At 29.7% G+C, this 16,083-nt stretch overlaps 1 protein-coding gene across 1 annotated transcript in view; it reads left to right on the top strand.

Annotated features, from left to right (window-relative positions):
* The window catches only part of LOC143245593 (uncharacterized), a 34,567-nt gene extending 18,900 nt beyond the window's left edge, over nucleotides 1-15,667 (top strand). Inside the window, exons 4-9 of the mRNA XM_076491949.1 lie at nucleotides 1,690-1,738; nucleotides 2,253-2,315; nucleotides 4,714-4,831; nucleotides 5,508-5,748; nucleotides 10,208-10,350; nucleotides 11,810-15,667. Of these exons, the coding sequence (XP_076348064.1) occupies nucleotides 1,690-1,738; nucleotides 2,253-2,315; nucleotides 4,714-4,831; nucleotides 5,508-5,748; nucleotides 10,208-10,350; nucleotides 11,810-11,842 (647 nt within the window). The 3' untranslated portion in view covers nucleotides 11,843-15,667. The remainder of the gene's footprint in view (nucleotides 1-1,689; nucleotides 1,739-2,252; nucleotides 2,316-4,713; nucleotides 4,832-5,507; nucleotides 5,749-10,207; nucleotides 10,351-11,809) is intronic.
* Nucleotides 15,668-16,083: the final 416 nt, after the last annotated feature.

The raw sequence follows: 16,083 nt of genomic DNA, 5'->3' as shown, positions 1-16,083 counted from the left end.
ATGAAACTAACTCTGTTATTCTATGTAAAGATCTAAGTATATCCCTTTAAACATATATACAGTGAAACCTGTTTGAGGCTGAATCGCACGGGACCCAATAAAATTTCCGGCTTCAACAGGTTCAGTGAACATGCGTTTCTTTAATTTTATATAATTTTTTCACTCAAGGGAAGTAAGATGTTTGTGATTAAAGTTATTATACTAATCCGTGATGACGAGAAAACCAACTTGTAGAAAAAATGTATATGTAAAAACGACTGGTATGAGTAGAGAAAGCTCTATGTAGAGGAGCGAACAACGTTTCGACCTTTTTCGATCATCGTCAGGTTCACAAAGAAAGAAAGAGGTAATTGACCGATAGCTGACCACATGTTTGGAGGCGGTTGTGTAATTGAGTGTAGGAATGTAGAGAGCGTTCTTATATGTTTGATTATATTTATTAATATTGGTATAAAGGTGTTCCTTTGTATTGGTTTATTTTGGGCTTGAGTTGTTGTATAAGTAAGGCTTCTTTAATTAAGTAGAAAAATAGAAACCAGATTCACAGAACACAAAAGTCATCTTCACACGTTTTTAAACACTGCAAATCAAATAAACACAACATAACCATAGAAAACACTCAAATACTAAATAAAGAAACAAACATAAACAAACGCATACCAGCCGTTTTTACATATATAAAGTTACTATACTGTTATGCTATATTTCTTAGAATAAGAATAAAAATAACGTGCAAAATATACTTAAGTATAAAAAGATTTTTTTCAAATTTATTTGAAGAAAGTGTTCTATTTCAACTGTTTCGTTTTTTAATGAGCTTTCTCATGCGGTTTAAAGAAAACGCCAATTCTACGGCTTTTCATCCCGTCGCGCCAAACATACTCGCTCTTTTTAGCTGTGGGGCGTTATAAGTGACAGTCAATTCCACTATTCGTTGGTAAAGAGTAGCCCAAGAGTTGACGGTGGGTGGTGATAACTAGCGGCCTTCCCTCTAATCTTACACTGCTAAATTAGGGACGGCTAGCACAGATAGCCTTCGAGTAGCTTTGTGCGAAATTCAAAAAACAAATCTACGGCCTTTTCATGAAGTTCATCTTTGCATACAATTTGATAGCGTTAATATAACTTAACACTTGCGATGAAATAGGAATTTCTATTTCCTCAATATCTTTTCCATTTTATTCATATTCTGAATCTTTCACCCTGTTACCATCTTGCGATTCGATTATAGATTTTAAATCGATTTCGCCAGTTTCTGTTAAAACATTCTTGCCAACGCTCACAAAACTTTTCGGCTAGTCCCACTATTCGTTAGTAAAAAAGTAGCCCAAAAGTTGGCGGTGGGTAGTGATGACTAGTTGTCTTCCCTCTAGTCTCACACTGCTAAATTAGGGACGACTAGCGCAGATAGCCCTCGTGTAGCTTTGTGCGAAATTCAAAAACAAACAAACAAACAAACTAATCCTACCTGTTGATAGGTGAAGGATAGTTTTTCCGTCTACGTTACACAGGTTCCGTCATATAGAGCGCCTATTATAAGAGAAATCTTAAGATAATGAATGCTGCAAAATTTTGATATTTCTGGCTTGTGTAAGTATCTACGATTTCAAGAGTCGTTCCTTGCAGCTTGGCGCAATCAGAAAGGCTGATCGAAAATAAATTAGAATGATAATTTATGTTTACTTTTAGAGTACAAGAGATTTATTCAGACAGTTTTATCGAGCTTTAAGACAATTTTGTAATTTACTACTTATTCATTCTGTGAATCACGTATGAAGTGATCTAGCTTATCAATAATCAAACTTTTGTTGTGCCTAGTATTTTGTTCCTGGCTTCCGAGTGTCAAGCCATTTCGTTTAAATAATTACGATACGGACTGAATTTGTAAGATATTAGGTAAACGAAAGTCGTTACAACTACTGCTGTAATATGCTTATTCAATGCTATTAGAGTGATGTGTTTTCTACTAAAAATTGAAATTTATGATGCAGACAACATAATGATGTAATTATAAGTGCTTATTTTTATACTTTATCATTATACCTATGTTTGAGATATATCTAATTTTAATGGTTCCAATCGATTAAGAAATAGTGAAAAATTTTGAAAATGAATTAGTTAATATTTATGAGACTGAAATTACATTAAAATCACGATTTTCCATTACAAATAGCGTAAGTTTACTGTATTTATTGTATTACATTTTTCTCCTAATCTGTTATTCAAAGTGTCTTGTATTTACATAACACTAGATTGCAAAAGCAACCAGAAGAATGTGAAATTGTGACCAGGAGGAAATCTAGGATTATCCAAAGGTAGAATTTCCCATGTTTCTTTCATAATTAACATTCACGTGAAGTCTAAATCCTGGTAGCTATTATTGTCATCATGAATATTTATAATATAACTAATGCAGTAAAGCAGGGACTATTTTCTTTCATAGTTTGTGTTTCACGTCTAAGAACGTTTAAGAATTTGTTTTTTTAACTGGAAGATAATCAATAGACCTGTGTAAAAAAAAAAAGTGATTCAGCAAATGTTGGTAGATCCAATAAATTTATATTTAATGAGTAAGTATAATGTATCAAGAAACATTTAACAAGTAGCTAATCAGTATAACGTACATGCACTAGGCGAGTTATATTTGTAGTACCTTGCAGATGACCAACAAAACAGAAAAGTTAGTGCTTCATATAACTGGAGGTTTACAGACCTTTGGGTGTATATTTCCAATGAGTTGTGAAAGTTGAGTTTTAAAGAAAGAGAAGACACTAATTTATACAAAGAAGAAATATTTAATGAATTGCACTGAATACAAATAAACTATACTGCACTGACACTGTACCCAACAATATATTACTTTAGGAGAAGGAATGAATGAAAAGTTACCAACCTGCAGAAGGACACACTCTAGTGTAGAAAATTTAAAGAGTTCTTGCTGTTTGTATGTGTTTTAACAAAAAGAAAAAAAAACGGATTCTGTTGAACAAATTAACTGAATAAAAGCACGCACAAAATCGGTAAAATGTAGTTAAATCTGTATCAAAGCTCTTGTGCCATGTGTAAACTTCATATAATTCTCTTGCAAAAATCTGCTCTCCCAAGCACCAACATTATCTTAAATATGTCATTTTATCCTCAAGTTTCTGACAAAACCTCGAGTGATGCCAGTTAGATCAGTTTACTAGACAGTGAAGATGAAGGGCAAGTCTACTCTCAGCTATTATCTGATTAATCAGCCAGCATAATTTACTAATGAAAAACCATGTTACTGTACTTATAGGAGAACCAGATGAGAAGGCTCTTAACCTGTTCACCTCTGAAGGAAAGTAGAAGTTAGTGACTTGGTTGAGCACTGTTGTATTTCATCTGGAAACCTGTGGAAAACAATAATTTTTAAATTTTTCTTTTTGACTTAACGGATGGAAAACACATCTTGGCACTACCTAAGCAAAGCACTTCATTCTTATGATTATTACTGTATTACTAGGAATTATAGAAACAAGATTCTAAACATTGGTATATTCACTCATAAGATGTTAAATAACACAATGTTTAACTACATTTGGAAATATGACCAACATTACTTTGTATAGTGAGCTTAACTCATTTTAGAGGTGCCTTTCACTTTATTTATACATATTTGTGTTTTTGGATGGTGTAGTCATGCAAAAGTCTTTCACTTTGTCTGCAGAAGCATTATAATGGTGAACTTTATATATTTTGATTATAATATAAAAATGTAAGCCAAGGATAACTAGTGTGCATTTATCAAGGCCTGGCCCTGAATTGGCTTGTTTGAGTTTGATATTTCGTTGATATTTTATCTGCCGACCTGCTTCTTGCTTTTTCTTCAATTGGGCATTGATTTCACCTTTACTTTGTCAGCTGCCATGCCTGCCAGACTCACATTGACCAGATCCATGTTAAATTTATCAATCTTTTTAACCCAAAATTGTCAATAGTCATGTAGTCAAAATTCCTACCTTCTACCAAGTGTGGGGTGGAAGGAGGACTGTTTAGTCTTTGAGCACCCTTGGGGGTTAATATTTCCTTAGAAATATTAATCTTATTCCTAAACATTTGCCAGAAATGTGTGAGTAGTATTAAATTTGTTATAGTATTTGTGTGACTTTATCATCATGGAAGACATAGATTGCACAATATTGGTGCACAAGCAGTGTATGTATATATTTGTTTATCTAAGATTAAATAATTCTTTTCAAATCTTCTTTCTTCAAAAAATTAAACACCATATACTTGTGTGTAAACATCATCACACTATAAATGATACATTTTTATTTTCATCCAGCCAATTAAAATAAGTTAGCAGTTAATCATCTTTAGTTTTAAAAAATAATGGGAAAGAAGGAAGGAAATTATGTTTGTTTTTCCCAATACATACCTATTATACAATTCTGTAACTCAACTCTTGAGAAAGAAAAAAAAATAGAGGATGTAATTTAACCCTTTTCCAGGCATGATAAGGTTAAATAAATAATCTTTTGAGGTGGTGGTTGGAGTGGATGGTGAACTCTCAGTTTATTTTAATTGCCCTTATATAATTTGCTTTTCATTAGTATATGTATCATGTAAAGATTGGTTTGTTTGTTTGTTTTTAATTAGGAAATGAGGGTGTGCAGTTTTTTTTTTTTTTTTGTTTAAATTAAGTGGTTAATTTTCAACTTAATTTTAGATTACAAATATTTTCAGTGACTCTGTGGTGCTTGTTGATGCAGAAAATAACCAACAGTACGAAACTCACGTGCTGGAAATCAACAATAAGTCAATGCTTCGTTCTCAGTCTGTGCCTATTAGGGATGGTAAAGGGGTGAGTTAGATACTTCTTTGGGTTTGTTGTATACAAAAAAAGGATATCTGAAAATAGTTAGGTTTAAGAACTACATTAGATAAGCATATAAATAACCAGAACTAGAGAAATTTTGTATATAAACATTCTTTAGGCATAATTTTCGAAGTTCTGCATCATGTAATGTAATAATACTTTGACACCCAAGACAGGTGGGATAACTTGGATATTTTTGCTCACAAAACAAAAACTTATTTCGGAAACTGTGTTTTACAGGTAAGCAAATTTGGCATTGGAGACAGTGGATGTTAGTATTTCACTGGTTTGTTTTTTAATAAGCCATACTTAAATCTGTCATGCTAAGTAGTTTTGACATTATGTATTTTGCACATAAAAAAAAAATCTCAGAGTTAGGATATTGGAAGTCTGTACATAAAGACCTTGTAAGTATACAATGTAATGAAATAAACAAGCAAACTTGTATATTTAAGGGAATATATATATATATATATGCATACTTCTTTGTTTCATTCTTAACTACAAAGTTGTATACAATAGATTACCTGCACTGTGTCATCAGGAAGCTTGTATATGTGAAGTACAAGAATATTTTTTGTAATTTTGATTATTAAATCAATAGAAGAATTATGTAGTCCTTTTTATTTTTTATGAAGTACAAAATTTGTTGAATTTCTAGGTGAAAGAATTGCATAAAAGTCCCTCAATTAAGCCAAGACCTTTAAGTCAGCCAGTTCATTTAAGTTATCAAGTTTCACCATACCCTCCTGCAACATGTAGCAACACTTCAGAGCTAGATCTTGCAGATGCAGGTGTTGATGTTAACCAGGTGATTTTATCAAGCATTCCTGAAAACCAGAATCAGAGACACTATGGTCTACAAGATATGCCCACTTTAAGTGAATGTTCCTCTTACGATGGTGAGAATCTACAAATAAGAGTTGTCTTATAAGAAGATGAAGAATTCATTTTGGTCTGATTTTGAGATTCTAGGTTTAAGTTTGGTGTTCAGAGTAAGTGTTTAATTGTCAGTCAATGAAAGATATCACCATACACATTTGATAATTTTAAAATTCATCTTCACAGGCCTTCAATTATCAAATGTTAAACTAAATTAGAATTAAAGTCATCAAAAAACATGAAACAATAAATTGCTAATGCTAAAAATCTTTTGGTTGAAAACTAGCTATATAGCAATTATCTATAAAATTTAACAAAAAACTTTTCCAGGAAGTTTTGGTTCTAATCAAACCTCAAACACATCAAAAGAATTTTTGATCTCCCTTTATAAACTGTACTTCTACATTTCTGGTTTGTACATATTAGTGTTTGGATTTCAGCCTAATTTCTTGTCATACTGTATGATGAGATGACAAAAACAGTCTGTGTCTTTTGTCTGTTTATGTAGTTATTTTGAATCACAGTACTCTGCAAAAATGTTAGGACAAAAGCATATTTTGTAACTATTTTCATTTTATGGAGCTAATTCTTCTATGTTATTACAGAATGTAAATTTCAACGCAATGGTAATGCTTCACTGATCTATGTTGACAACTAAATGAGCCCTGGTGAGAATACTTAAATCTTTAGAATTCCCGTATACTTGTATCAAGGGCATGTCATAAGGATTCTGCTTGAATGAACATACTGATCAAATTTAGGGTCTGAATTAGCTATCATGGTACGCCATGTAATCTTAACTATACAGAAAGAAGCTAGCAAGGAATTAGCATATGATACCAGTATATGCTAGAAGAAACCAATTAATAGCACTCCACAAATAAACCTTGATAAAAACAAGGTTTTTAACACCATAAATGAAGTTCAGTTAACATGCCACAGCTCAAAAAGTGTAGATGGTCGCCAGTAGGGTAAAGAGTTCACATAAAAGCTTTATGTGATGCTGGTAGAACTCTCCAACAAACTGTTTCAGGTTTGAACACTCTCTGAACACTGTAAAGTACACCCTAGATTGTGTGACCAAACAGGTTAATTTGAAAATAGGAAAGGAAGCAGAACACCTAAACCCAATGATACTATTGTTAAGTATCTTTGTTTATGCAGTCTTTGGGACAGAAGGAAGACTACCATTGATCTCGAGCACAAGATAAACGACCACGTACCAAATGAAAGAAAAGTACCAAGAAGACTTAACAAAAATGGAATATTTAGTTTGGTAGAGAAAGAGAGTAGTATAGGAAATTAATAATAATAATTATTATTATTAAGATAAAGGTTTTGGTTCTTTTTAAAATCATTTTATAATTGTCAAAAGGGTGGAAATGAGGAGTTTTGTTGAAATATAGGGTTGTGTGTTTCTACTATGTGAATACTTTTGTCTTTTTACATGTCTTACAAAAAGAGTAAAGAGGTTGGGAGTTTTACATTGTATAAATTCGGGGGTTCTGAATATTAAGGGTAACTGTCTTCCCACAACTGACTGTAGACACCTAAAGGCCACAGGATATGAGATGTGGGTTCAAGCACTTAACTCCTAACTTTTAATTGGTTTTATTTAGTTGCTGGCTAGTTTGACATTGTAATCTGGATTTTGTCTAATAGATGGAATATCCCTAATGTGTTTTGTTGCTATGACTAGACATTATCTGTTATGAATTTTGACAATGTCAAGAAGGACTGGTAATAGAAAAATTAATTTTGATTTTTGAGTTTATGATGTCTTTTTTTATTTATATTAATTTTGTTATTTTTTACAGTGCTGACCAAAAAATTGCCTATTTACAATAAATGTATTCAATAGTCTTAGAGCCATTGTATATTGCTCCTCAAATGAGTCAGAATCATTAATTTAATTTAAATTAATTTGCCATACAATTAACAGCTTTAATATATCGACTTAATCTTTCTTTTTTTGTGTGTGGTAATTTTTCACTGAAACAAAACTAGTACAATTGTGTGTGTGTGTATACATATATTCACATGTACAAAATGCATAACTCAAATAGAACAGCAGTCTGAAAGTCCTTTTGTCCTGGATATATGAAACAAGTAATATTTACTCACAACTATAACCTTAAATTAACTCTTGAATAATATGAGAGTATGGAGTTAATTGTGTAAACAGATCTATAAAGGTGATTCATAGTCTTATAGTTCTCTATACACTACCAGTTTTGACTATATACAGACTAATTTTTATGGCCTTACTGCAACATTATGCAATGTGTGTGTATGTATGTATGTATGTATGTATGTATGTATGTATGTATATTAATGAAAATAATTACATTTCAATGAATTTAAATAAGTAAAATCATAGGTAGGACTGCATTAAAAACAACAAATCAAAACCTCTGACTAATTATATAATTTGTTATTTTAACTCAAAAATAAGTCAAAACAAATCAAACAAAAATGCTGCATCAACTGGAAAGATCCCAGAGTACAAGCTACAATGTGGGATTATAAAGTGTACTCTAGGTTTTTGAGTGACTGAAGAAGTAAAACCCACATAGCAGTGGGGATACACTGTCTATCAGTGTTAATCTCCATTCACCAGTCTCGTGTAAGAAATAAAGAACAGCAATAGATATGGAAATAGAAATTAGGAGAGCAAGATGTGGGTGCTCAAGCCCACAAGTCCCATATTTATATCTCCCTTCACTGCCTGCAGCCAGTTATGGGAAGGTGACTGCTCTCTCAAGTAAAGAATTAATTGAAAAAAATAAAAATTTCTAATTTTATATCTATTGTTATTCTTTATTTCTTTTGTGAGACAGGTGAATGGAGGTTAAGACTGATAGATGATGTATCTCCACTACTATGTGGGTCCTACATCTTAGTCACCTCCAAAACATAGGGTACATTTTATAATCCCACATTGTAGCTTGTACCTTTTTGGATGTTTTCAGTGGATGCAGCATTTTTTGTTTGATTTCTTTTGACTTGTTTTTGTGTTAAAATAACAAATTTAATATACATGATACATTGAATTAAATTTTATAGAAAAGGAAGACAAAATAAGTAAAAGAAGAAATGAAAAATGGAAATGCAGCCACAAAACAAATATCCAACCTTGGGACACAAATCATAGGATGAGTCATAATCTAATGTTTTCCAATTTTTTGAGGTGCTGGTTGAAATAAGACCCAAACCTAAGGTTTGGATATGGTGTGTAAAATTTGCACTGTCCTTACTTGTGATGTGATCTGTTTATAAAATTCTTTGTAACTTCCTCGTATGTACATATATTTAAATAATACACTTTGATGTCATTGAAAAACTTGCATACATGTATACATATAGCATTCATCATTTTGCTTGGTACTGTGTAAAACTGAATTTACTTAAATGCAGTGGGATAGGTCTTTGCAATAAAATGATTTTTAACAAAGATACTTAATTAAATAATTCTGAATAACTGAGTCAGAAGAATACATGAAATAGACATTACACATGAAGTAAAACATGAAATGAGCAATCTTCATTTACATTACACAACATAAATATTTGTATCCGTTTATTAACATGAAACAATTGCTTTTGTTAGATGTTCCATCTACAACTAATTGAGGCTGAATTCGTATATCAGACTGTTTAAATCCAACATTCCTTAAATTGCAAGAAATATTATATTTAGTCAGAGAGAAAGTGCTACCTACATTATTATCATTCTTCTTCAATCATATAAGAGGCCACAACCTTGTGATATCACATGATCTACCCTTAATATCCTTGCATAACATGCAGTATTACAGCAGTACCTACCATGATTAGAATGGATATTATTGTATTATCTCCTAGAGAATAACAAAGGAAGAAGAAAGCTCTAAAATCAGTGTAATGACTTTCTTGACCATGTTATATGAAATCTGCACATACATAAAATAAATTATAAATTCAGAGTAAATAATATGATAATAATAAAAGATTGAAATGCATAATATAATAATACACAAAAATATGTTTTGAGAAATTACTCCACATAATATAAACAAAGGGGAGAAATTCTTCCTTGATACAATCTATTGAAAAATCTGATATCGTGATTAGTAAATATCCATTATATGTAGATATATAAAGCTGTGATGGCAGAGTTGCTCATGATAAAACAATAAAATTATTACTGTAATTCCAACTTAACCAGTGTTTATTCATTTTCAGTAATATCATATAACTTCATAAGCACTATTCATAAAAGTATTACAAGATGGTGAGAGTTTAACTTATTAATTATGAACATGCAATCGCATGTGGTATAAGATTTCCAAATGTTTGATTTTCTGATACAGAACTATTAACTAGACCATATTATAACTATGAAAACCTGAAGTTGAAGGTTAACTAGAATGACTTATCGTTATGTATGCATAATCAAATGAATGAAAATAATGAACTTAAACCTTGATCATTCAACAGAATTAGATGATTTGAATGGACTTCCTCATCAGTTTATAACAAATCCTGATGTGAAAACAAAAACCAGAAGTCTGCCTGCATGGGGTCACTCTCGTCTTCGACCATTGTCAACCGAAGATAATCTCAATGAACTTTATGCCAAAGTGAGATTTCTAAATACTGATAACATGATGTTTAAATATAGATTTAAATAATCATGATGTATAGTAACAGTTACTTCTCAATAATATTTACATTTGAACAAATAATACCTTCGTGTGTATGTTTAATTAGACTTACTTAAAACTTGACGAGCATTTAGTTGAAGGAGAGAACTTACAATAAAGCTTTATACAAGTTTATCGGTTAATGTGAGTAGGACAGTTAGAAACAATCAAGGCATGAAATATTTATTACATTATAAATTTGCTGTGCAGTGATGACTGGTGTATACCAAAGCTTTTATTTTAGGATGCCATAGTTTGATGAATATTTTATACCATTATTTATAATAGTAATTTGTTCAAATTGTTAAGGTGTAGTCTTTTTATATTTATATTATATTGATACCTAACAGTTCTTTTTGGTAGTAGCAAATAATTTTGTATTGTTTCTAATGATAGGATTTTTCATTCTGTTAAACTTTCAGTAAGTGTACAAATTTCAATTTCATTGATGTGTTAATTTTTCTAATTAAAAGATTTAATCATTTTTCTTAAATGCTACTCAGTTTAGATTAGCAAAATCATTTGATTATTTAATAACTAACATTACCAAGAACATAATCTGTTAAGATAAGTGTAATTATTTGTAATGTGAAAAACTTAGAATCTGTAGTGCTTTAAATATTTTATTTTGATATTAAAATATAACTTTGGAAAGAAACATTTATCATGAAATAAAAGATTCCTGCTACTTAATTTTTGAATAAAGGAAGCAAATATTAGTATGCAGTGTTGGTACTGGATCTGAAAGCTTATCATAAAAAAAAGTGTAGCTCTTCCAGGTTTAATCTGATAAATTATAAAACTTACATTGTACATTTTAAAGAATAACTACAATAAAATTATTTGCAAAAAATTGCCCCTCAGAAATGTCACAAATGCCAATTATAAGGATATGTTAAAATGTTAGGAATTGTAGCTGTAGATTAAACTATGTTTGAAAGTTTCATATAAAATGAGAAAAACATATAGTCCAGTATCTCATTTTGTTTTGATTCTATTTTTCATAGTATTCCTTTAACCATCAACAATTAACAAGCTGTTTTGAAATTGCATGTTTTTAAATGTCTATGTAAAAATGCTATACATTTTAAAATGTATTATATTTTGAACCAAAGTGTTGATACTGGTATATTTAGTAACAGATTGTTTGTGGTTTCAAGAAGGTCAGCTAATTGTAAATATACAAATTTTAATTTAAGTGATCTTGTATATATGTGATGTGGAGGCCAAATGAGAACTGTAGGTCAGTTTCTAAACTTAAGTTACATATTATTATTATGGTGTTTTTCCCCTTTGAGATTCTTATGAATGCTGTATGGCTGAATAAATCTTTCTCCAATTTTATCTGCTTTTGTGTTTAAGGAAATTACTAAACTGTATTTGTTTCACTTTGTAGGTAAATTTCAGCAAGAAAAGAAAAATCGTATGAGAAATGACAGTGCTGCTGCTATTGCTGTTAACAAGAGTCAGAACTCATGTATTACCCTTCCTTTTGTTCACAAGGATACTGATTCTCTTGTCGACAATGAAGCTATTGTTATATATGATGAAAGAACAGCATTATAATATTAGTTTTTGTTCATGTATTGCTTTGGTTTTTTCTTTTGAAAAGTTCAAGTATGGTTTTCAGTGTATGATATTTGAATGGTTAAATTAATCATTTTTGTTCACAGTTATACTATAATTTTTAAATGCTGATTTTACCTAGTCAGTTATAAAAAAATATTAATAGGAATTTCATCGTTGTGACATCTTAGTATCACATGTTCTCTATTCATAAACATATGCTTTGCTTTTGATGAATTATCTTTTCTCCACTTCACAAAATGGAGAATTTTTTAAAACCATTTTGTTCTTTAAAAAATTGTTATTGTGAAGCTAGTTTGAATTTTACCACCTTTATTTATTATTTATTACTTGTGATTAAGTGATGAAAGTTTTGATTATTCAAACACTACAGCAAATAGCTATAACAAATTATAACATTATTTAATTCAACTTCATTTTGAGTAGAATAATAGAAAGCAAGTTATACAGAAAAGTACTGTAAAAACAATTTATGCTTAAGTTTCTGTTCATTGCCCCAGTGGGTCAGAGGTATGTTTACAGATTTACAGTGTAAAAGTTACAAGGTTTTGTTCCCTGCAATGAAGAGAGTGCAGATAACCCATATAGATCTTTGCACTAAGAAAACAGCAAGAAACAGTTTCAGACTATTCTAATTAAAGTTATATATCACAGACAAATATATTATTTTTATTTTTCAATTACATCTTTAAGTTTCGCTAAATAACAAAAAAATATAACATCCAATATGTTGTTTTAACACTTATGTTAAAATGAAGAAGGAAACTTGTACATCTCTCAAATTTAGAAACAATCTTAAAGACAACTAATCACAAAGTGTAATAGTTTGTGACATTTCTAAATTGTTTTGAAGTGATCACTATCCCAATATGCATAACATACCTCTCAACTAAACATGAGAAATTACTTTCATGAGATTTTGTCTCAAAGAAGTTATTAAAGTTAAATTAAAACATTCATAGATGTAGAAAATTTTACAATATACATGTATAATTTATTCTTGAAACTACTAATTAAATTTTAATTTTAAATGCTGCATTTGATAACTTACTATATTTATACTGTATACACATTAGAGCTGAAATTAATAGTATATTCTCCCATTTGAATATTTTTTTATCCAATGAAAATATGCAATATTTTATATTTGCTGTACTATGTTTACAGTAAGTTGAAAACAGCTACTCACAACATTAAAAATATAATTTACAGGCTGTGTATTAGGGTTCAGATATTTGGTAGTAGCTTGATTGTCAAAATTATCTATATACAGGATTATACAGATATCATTGTAGACACCATGAACACACCCTATACAATACATACTATCATACTACTGTCATTATGGTCCAAAGTTAAAAATTGTTATAAATTGCCATTTTGGATCATTTATAGTGCTATTAAAAGCATTTACCACTAGTTGGCTTAACATTTGTACTTATTTACAGGTAGCTTTGCTAGTTTCTTCAGTTATAGATTTAAAGTTCAAAGAAAAGTTTTAATGTTTATTATTTAAGCCAGGCTGTTATGTTAAAAGGTTTTGATCTGATTACAGTCTCTCAGAATTAATTGTGCTTCACATACACAATCCCAATATTAGAAGGGAGCATAGTGAAATGTGGAAATCACTGTACAAAGGGTAAGCATGACATTTTGAGTTATATGCATTATGTATTATAGTGAACACTGAATCAAATATGGCTTTCTTGATTAGGATGATGATGATGGAGGAACAGAGAATAAGATTAATCCCTAACTTGTTTACAGCACAAGGAAAGTTCTTGAAAATGTAATGAAACATGTAAATATCAAGTTTTAGTTTTAACATTTGTTAAAAGATATATTTTTTAAGTATTTGTTTCAGCTTTAATACACATTTCTATGTATTTTTTCAAAAGTTTATACTACAACAATAGAAAAAGTAAAATTTTGGAGTGTAGTGATCTGAAATTCTAGTTTTGTAAAATAGTTGGTGCACTGGAATTCTCCAAGTGACAAAAGTACTGAGCATTTTGTTAGTAATTTTACACCATTTGTCAACACTAAAGTATGTACAACATTGGAAGATTACCTAAATAGATAACTTCAGTCTTCTACTCTGTATTATTGTCTATTTCAACAGACAATTATAACTTCAACTAAATTGTATTGAATATAAAACTGAAGAACTTCAGAGACTTCATATATTTATGGAATCTATATATTGCCGTCTAAAAATAGAGAAAAATTGTGAGAAACAAGGTAATTAGTTTTTCTTTTCTATTTTTAAGATGCTGTATTATTAATCAGTTTTATTTTGGACTTTTCCAACATGTGAAGGAAATATTTATAAGGTCTTTTCAACAATTTTTTCCCATAACAATTTATAGAATTATAAAAAGAATTAGCAGAAATAATACTAAAATAAAAGGCAAGTACATAAAACTTGTGGTTACATATCAACAAAACTCATAGAAATCAAATTGTAAACTGGTATAGGTATTTATTGTAATTTTGTAAAAATATTTTATATTTTAAACTAATTTAAAAACAAACATTTAGAAGGAATAATAATGTAGTTATGTAGTAATGACAACCTTAGATTTTAGAAAGTTGTGTTTCTTTTTTTACATTTATATAAGCAGTAAACATATGTACAGTTATGTTCTTATACATTTTTATGAACAAAATTCATTCAAATGGGTAATTACTAAATGTATGTTTGTGAGAGTTATGTTCAGAACCAATTAGTTTTGTAATTATTACCAACTTGATTTACTCTCTTTGTTCGAGCTTTTATTTTATTTGAGGTTCTAACAAGCTTAATATTAAGTTATTATTTGTGAAGAGTTATTTTAATTATGATTGTTTACATACTTTATAGTTTCATTTAATCATGTTTAGACTAAGTGGTGGTTGCATATTTAATTAGTAAAATCAATAAAGCAGTAAACATTTATGAGTATAAGTGTAGCAATTATTAGTGATTATAAGGGGATTATTGCATGCTTTAAATGTCTTATCTTCTCCATCTGTAATATACAGTTGGATGATGAATCTAACTTTTAAAATTTAAATTCTAGAGATAATTGCACTAACAAAAGTTGTCACTGGATTGAAAATTAGATATTTAGGTGACTCACATTATTTTGTATTAGCCTTAACTCGTTTGTTCAGTAATGACACAATATTAGAACAAAATATATCCACATTTATCAATTGTTTATTGAAACAAAAGCATTTAATTTATAGTAATCATAAAAGGTAAATATAACAGTTTTACAGTGGTACATATTTTTATATAAACTTGTGATTACATTCCTACCACTACTTTTGGTTATAAAATGGAAACTGGTGATGCTGTTTTTCTTTTTATTTCAACCCTAGATATCATGTGATTGTGATTTGTATATTATGGGTTTAATATTTTTTTTCACAGTAATATAACTTAACTTATTTATAAACTTTTTTTTGTGAAAACAAATTCAAAAATATCTTCAGACCAAACACTGTTAGAGAGAAATTGAAATATGTTGTAAGATGTTTGTCATTTATTAGTTACAAAACAGAAATACCCTGGTGGTAAGTTTATAGACTTACAACACTAAAATATGGGTTTTGATTCCCTGCACTGTACACAAGAAATAGCAAAATTTGACTTTGCTCCAAAAATAAAGAAACAGAATACATTTGTGGTGCAGATAGCCTAGTTGCTTTGAGCCATGAAACACAAAACTAACCAACCAAAATACATTTTCTGTTTTTAGCCTCTTAATATACAAAATAAATATGAAACAGAAGTTTAGTAAAAAGAAGACCTGTTGAAGATTTCATAAAATAATAGATGAATGAACCTTAAAATTATTGGAGTTAATGTAAACTTTTTAAGCACATAATAAAAAAATTACTTAAGCACCAATTGCATGTTGGTCTATGTCTTAAAAATTCCACCCTGATATCTCAGATATTAAAAATGGGGTTTTGATTTTTGAAGTTGACAGAGCAACAGACAGTCCAGAACAATGACTTTAAATTTAAAAACAAGTTACTATCAATATTGCAGTTAATTCTACTAATTACTGATTGGGTTTCCTATGTAATTCT

Source organism: Tachypleus tridentatus, chromosome 2 (genome assembly GCF_004210375.1).
Source record: "Tachypleus tridentatus isolate NWPU-2018 chromosome 2, ASM421037v1, whole genome shotgun sequence".
Taxonomy (NCBI): domain Eukaryota; kingdom Metazoa; phylum Arthropoda; class Merostomata; order Xiphosura; family Limulidae; genus Tachypleus; species Tachypleus tridentatus.
This window is presented reverse-complemented; position numbering and strand designations above follow the sequence as displayed.